General features: G+C 37.0%; 1 protein-coding gene across 1 annotated transcript in view; it reads right to left on the reverse strand.

The window, feature by feature from the left end:
* The window catches only part of fig4a (FIG4 phosphoinositide 5-phosphatase a), a 61,988-nt gene that overhangs the window by 10,764 nt on the left and 44,487 nt on the right, over positions 1-6,737 (reverse strand). The window contains exons 21-22 of the mRNA XM_015036791.1: positions 5,200-5,279; positions 2,673-2,747 (exon numbers count right to left, since the gene is read on the reverse strand). Of these exons, the coding sequence (XP_014892277.1) occupies positions 2,673-2,747; positions 5,200-5,279 (155 nt within the window). The remainder of the gene's footprint in view (positions 1-2,672; positions 2,748-5,199; positions 5,280-6,737) is intronic.

Genomic DNA, 6,737 nt, shown 5'->3' on the forward strand with positions numbered 1-6,737 from the left:
AACCCCCCCCCGGTTTTGGTGGGTTTTGCCAAAAAAAACCGGAAAAAAAAAAAAAAAAAAAAAAAAAAAACTCTTTCAGGGTCATTTTTTACAATTCATTTAACTGTGATTCAACTGCACATGCTCTGCAGCCTTTGTCCTCACAAAGCAATGTATAATTGCAGGATAAATAATAAAAAAGGGTTGCCACGTGAATTTCTTTCATGCAGTGTTTTTTTTCCTCCCCATTCTACTAAAACTTGTAGAATGCCTGATTATTTTCCAGCCAGATGTTCTTCACATTCCCATCCATAGATGTTCTCTGTGTAGATTAAATTTCTTTTAAATTTAACAAAAGAAAATCAGTTGTTTCCTAAACTTTTGCTTTACTATGCAGATTAACAGTGAAGAGTGATTTTGTGCAATAAGACTTTCAAAATACAGTATTTCCATATTTAAAATGTATTCAAATCGATCTGACATTTACTAAAATGTGATGAAATTATTGTACAGCTGATTGCAGATTCACAGCAGTTGGTATTTAAACAATGATCGTGTGTTTTTTAATAAATAAAATCTAAAGTCTGATGTTCCAATGAATTGAGCTCTCTTATTCTGATACCATAATGTATAATTCATTGCAACCAATTGTCTTACTTTGTCTGATTTAAAAAGAACATCTGCATGTGAGTTACTTTATCTCAGGGTCTCATGTGAGAACCAGACAGGTGCAGAGCATCTTAGTGAGGCTTTGAAATTTTTTTTGTCTTTTTTTACTAAATAAAACTTTAAAAGTGAATACAGAGTTACCCTGGTTATATGGCATTTCTAGCCATATAATTTTAGGTTTGTACTCACAATGAGATTAAATTACACACAGGAAACCTATGAAGGGAAATGGTTACACTGGACTATATTTAGGGGTAACAAATTAAAATGGTTTGAACGCATCTAAACTTTTCAGTTCTTCACCTAAAGAACTTTTGAATGCATAAAAACGTTTCCATGTCACAGTTGAGCACTACTTTCTTTTTATAACATAAAACATCAAAATACATACTACAAACAGCTCAAAATGTAAGAAAATGGTTCCAAGTTGCAGATAAAGGTGTCTTCTCTTTATGGTCGGGTTTTCTTGTTGACCTACTGCTGCTTAGAGTGGTGCCGGTTTAAAAAAAAAAAAAACCTCAGCTTTTCCTGTAGACTTGGAGATGAAACTGAAATTAACACCTCTGTTTCGAACTGCATTGTGCAGCTGCCAGGAAGAAAGAATTAAGCAGGAAAAGTTGAATTCAACTTTTGTCTTTAATGCTTGACAATCCCAAGGCCTTTTGCCCAACCATCAATTAAAATGCATTTAATCCATTTTAGATCAATTCTGCTCCAGATTCAATGATAAATAATGCGATGGCCGCTTATCTTGGCACTCAGTCGGCATGTTAAAGCCATGCATCCTTTTGTTTCTAATGCATCATATTGTCAATTAATTATAATTATACTTAGACAAATTATTTCAATAATTAAAATTACAAATATATATATATATATATATATACTGAAGAAAAATATGTTAGAGCTTTCAAGTTGTATCTGAAAAAACTAGGGTAGTAGAGATGTTCTACTTTAGGCAGAGAAATGTTACATCTCAGGATGGAGTATGTGCTTCCTTTTATCATCAAAAGAAAGAGTGTTTTTCTATGGCTGCACATTGAAATTACACGTGTGCTCGTGCATAGTGCCTCCACTTCCTGCTGGGTCAGGGCTGCAGCCGCAGCGAGAAGACGGCTGGACCACGCATGGAATGAAAAGAAATATAGTAAGTACCATACGCATGCACAGCTAGAGGCCTTGCGGGAACCTATTTAGTTTTGCTCTTCTCCCAAGGAGACTTAGGGGGCGAAATTGTATTTCCAAGTGTTTTTTTTGTGACTAAAAGCTAATACGACAACGGTGAACAAAACGTGAGTTTGAGCTACTAAGCTTAGCTGCACGTGTCCGAGTATTTCTGTGTGTATCTCAACAAACGGTAACAATGTTTGAATTCAAAAAGTAATCAGAAAATTTAGCTTCTTCAGCTATATGGCTATTTGTGGCTTTCTGTCCTTGTGGAAGATGTCAATGAGTTTCTACAGGACAATGGATAAGTCAACAGTATTCCACATGAGTTCATAAGCTATATACAGAATATGTTTTAAAAAGCTTTAATATCCAAATTTTCTCAGAGTCTGAACTTGGATGTTCATTAGCTGCGAGGCATAAGAATTGAAGTTAAGACTCAACGTTATTTTTGCTGTTTTCTGTGTGTTTGGCTCTGCTGTGTTTCCCTTTCTGAGTGTTTCTGGACCAACTTTATAAAATCAAAGGGCTCTCCTAAAAGGTTATGGATTTAGATCATTTGTGTTTGTACAACCAGCTCTAAAGACACCACAGGCTCAAGAGAAAGGAGAAGCAGAGTCAAATAGAGTATCAGTAAAATGAGATCCAGGGAAAAAAACAGTGAATAAGGTTTATATATAAACCTTATATATATATATATATATATATATATATATATATATATATATATATATATATATATACACACATACTTGGGCATAACTCTGTTATGTTTTGATATGAAAACACCACACTCTGGCATTTGTGCCGAACTGACATCAGTTCTTGTCGTTTAATGGTTCACATGTTTTACTTACAAGCAAATGATATTCGCCAAGTTTATGCGTTCTGTTTTCTCCACTGTGTGCTGGTTCTCACCAAGATGTGCAAACCTGCAGAAAGAAAAAAGAAACGCAAATTAAAAAAAAAAAAAAACCCTCTAAAGGTAAATTGTAACTCCTAACCCTTCAGTATCATATTATTTTCTTTATGGATATCTTTGAATCCACCGTCTTCTAATTATTCATCAGGTTGTCCTCCTCCCCCTCTCCCACCACTGGCAATAATGTGCAAAATCACAAGGGGATTTCTTGTTCTTGCTTATGATTTTTATTATTGATGCACTGATTAGTGGCGCTCTGGCTTTCGCTAACATCTTTAGAGCTGTTGCTACTTCCAGTTCCAATAATGAATGCAATTTAGTTCTTATTATGAGCCACTATGGTCGGGGGATATGAGCGTCATTCTTCACGACAATTTGGAGGCCAATTCCCTTGCTCCAATTACATCTGTGTCTGCCGTCATAGTCGCATGAAACAGAAAACAAAGAGCGCTGAAGGTGTTTGGAATACAAAGCGAAGCCTGGGAGTGGAGACCGTAGCGATGTGTGTCAGAAAGGAATCAGCCGGCACTAGAGAACAAAACAGCGCACGCCTCCACCGACTGGCAGAGAGCACTGGGCAAGTTTCTGACGGGTCCAGTCCACCGAGTCAACTGTGCCGCCCAACCCGCAAACACGCTTTCCCCAAAAATGTCACACGTGGTAAAGAGAAATAAGCAATATTTGCAACAATGTAGCTGCTATGTTAAATAATCAACCCAAGATGAATTTTCTTTGAACATTTTTCTTAAACAGCATAGGTTTTATAATACATCACAAAAAAATAAATTGTATATACATGACCCAACTAAAAGATGTGACCTGGATTTAACCAAGCAAATAAGTATGAACCTCCTACTGGGTAATAATGCCATTGGTGATTATCTGTCAGCTGGCAGCCAGTTACTTAACCCCAAATTAAGCAATGAGTGGTTTCTCATTTTCTTTTTCAAGCGAAAGTAACATCTTGTGGTTGAGGAAAAGATGTTGTTTAAGAAGTTTCCGGTCATCTTCATGCATTGAGCAGAGGAAACATCTACGGAGATTTTATGGAAACTGCAAAAAGTTAGCTTAAGAACTGTCCTGTGCATTAAAAAGAAAGAAAAACGTGTGGTCTGGAAAAAAAAAATTAAAAATCCAGACTGATTCTGATCAGCAATCACTTGAACGTTTGGTGAACTCAAAGCAAACAAAAAGAAAAAAAAACTAAAGTAGACCTCAGGGCTGTTTGTACTGAAAGGATACTTCACTTAAAGGTCGACTATAACAAATAAAAATAATCGGCCCGCTGGTTAAATTCCGAACTGTTCCGGGTCTTCCAAGGACACGAGAAGGCTGTGTCTGGAAAAAGCCATTTTGAAAGCCATCATCAAATATTCATTTAGCTTCCGAGGAACAAATAGTTTTGTTCAATTTCGAAGCCTCTGGGAATCTATTTATCAACACTGCTGGGTGCATTCTGGGGTAAAAAATAAGATGCAACACAGAAGAGAAACAGACGAGTGAGCGAGGGGACAAAGGTGGAGAAAGAACAGTAAGGTCAGGAGTGTGATGCACAGAGCAGGGCAAATATGACTATGTCCATTTATCAAAATTGATTATTTTTGCCCTGAGGCGGTGACTGACACAGAGTCCTTGTTTCATCCTTCGCTGGCCTGGGGACATATGAATGGAAATAAAACCTTTTGAAAATCAGAACAACACTTCTATTCAGACATAGATTAGGTATTTAGGTCAGATAAGAAAGCAATTATTTCAACGGCTAGTTGTCAGGTCAGAGAACTTGTTGCCTAAGCACAGCACAGACATTACTGGCATGAGAATAGATTGCGAGGTGAGATTCTGTTGTTCGAAGTTGCAGTGGTGACGGGACACGACGCATACGAAAACCACGAATGGCCAAAATGATTTTTAGCGGCCTTAATCTGGCGTAAAGGGTTTTTCTGGTTGTCGAGCTTCTCCAGCTGCGTTTTGAAATAATCAGTAAAACCTGATGGAGATGAGATAAGCAGACAAAAAATAAAAAATAAAAAATAGCTGAACACTGGACATCTAGGGACATCTTTTTTATGACAATCATAAGGTTGAGTTACGCTTAGTTTTGTTTACCCATCCATAAAGTTAGCATACTTCTTTTGCTCCATGGTCCTGTTAAAATTCAGGCAAGGTTAGCTTCTTTAATCAACTCCAAGCTATGTTTTTTATTTTTTTTATTTTATTTTTTTACCACAATTAGACATAGACAGTTTTATTTCAATTTCCACTGTTTAGACGGCTGGCAACATCTTTTTTTATTCTATTCATTAAAAAAAAAAAAAAAAATCTGTTCAGAGGAAAATAAAAGCATCCAACAACAGAATTCCTCAAAAACTAATGAACCACTCTATTAAACAATAAATCTGTCTTTGATGTGGACAATTTGCAAAAGGTGGGTCCATAAATGCAATCTATAGCACTAAATTTACCTTTCATAAATGAGCAAATCCTCCTCTGCGGGACACTCTGCAAGAATCCGATCCGTCATTGCTTGCTGCAGCTGGACTTCCTACAGAGGTGAGACAAATAGTAAAAAACGAATGTGAGCGGCACAGAAATAAATAAACGTGTTGAAGTATTACAGACGCGTCAACATCAATGTTACCAAAGAGGTACAAAGAAGACCAGTTCAGGACGTTCTTCTCGGAACATAAACCCATTCAGACAAGGTCATCGAGTTCAGATGTTCCTCTGCAACGTCTTCAGCAATTACGGCCACCCAAGGAGTTTAATATAAGCAGCTTCGACAGTAATTTAGTGGTGTCTGACGAGGCAGTTTTAGGTTTCTCCATGTTTGTGTCCTGTGGCCTCCTGGGGTTCTTTCGCATGGTGCCCAGTTCGTAGAAACACAAAATGTCCATAAAATGATGACCACTTGTCTAATCTTTTGCAAGAATTCATTTCTGCCAACTACGAGGAATGATGCACCATGATACAAACTCTACTAGACCTCTAAAGTTACCTTATGGCACCTGAAAAAAAGGTTATAGAGGGTCGTTTTATCTATCTTTAAGTCTGCTGAAACGTGTTTTATGATCTGTAATGTGTAGATATGACCAAAAAAAAAAAAGCATATTCGGAAATATATCACTTAATTGTTTTATGAACTGGAGGTGATCTACATGCCTTCGTTTCGAACTGAAAGGACCCTCTAAAGAAACAACAGACGGCTGGTTATGTAACAGCACATAAAGCAGCAACCAAGGCTAATATCCCTCTTTGTATTGCAGCAATAGTTTCAGCACTATGCTTTCGATTTTATTGTTTCTGTATTAATGTGAGCTGCACAGACAGGCGAATGAGTTGCACACATAGGGGACCATGAACAAAAAAAAAAAAAGCTGCTCTGAACACAAAAAAACACATAAGCACAAAAACAAAGATCCACAGATCCTGTCCAAAGCAGACAGAGACAAGAATAGGACATTTACGGAAAACATGAACTTATTCATACATCCACACTAAGGCAGAAAAAAAATAAAAATAACCATGTGTAGTTTAACAGCGAATGCGATAATGATCTAATGTTTAAATATTTCAGCGTTTTCGTGTGTTGCGCTGGCACCAAATCCATTCTCAGAAACTGCCTGCAGGCAGCGACACACATAATGTGTTGCCCGACACGTGAGCCCCATGTCCAGCACCAGATGCATTTATTCATGACTGGATCATAGCTCAAGGTCCTGACAAGACAGAAAACTGAAGAACAATACATCATGACTCATGAGTCGGAAACAAATGGATGGAGAGAAAAGAGGCAGGCATTTTTCTAATCACAGTCAGACCTGTTGAGGTTTCTCAGAGCAGACTTTCTCTGCTCAGAAAAAAAAAAGTAATGTCAAGGTTTTAATCGGCGTCGTGTCAAAGAAGCAAAAAAAAAAAAAAAAAAAAGAAAGAAAGAAAAAAAAAGCAAAAAACTTTTATTTTTTTTTAAAATCACTTAAATTAAATCACCGCAGAAGATAAT

The sequence above is a fragment of the Poecilia latipinna genome, unplaced genomic scaffold (genome assembly GCF_001443285.1).
Source record: "Poecilia latipinna isolate Pla-1442-1.1 unplaced genomic scaffold, P_latipinna-1.0 Scaffold381, whole genome shotgun sequence".
NCBI classification, from domain to species: Eukaryota; Metazoa; Chordata; class Actinopteri; order Cyprinodontiformes; family Poeciliidae; genus Poecilia; species Poecilia latipinna.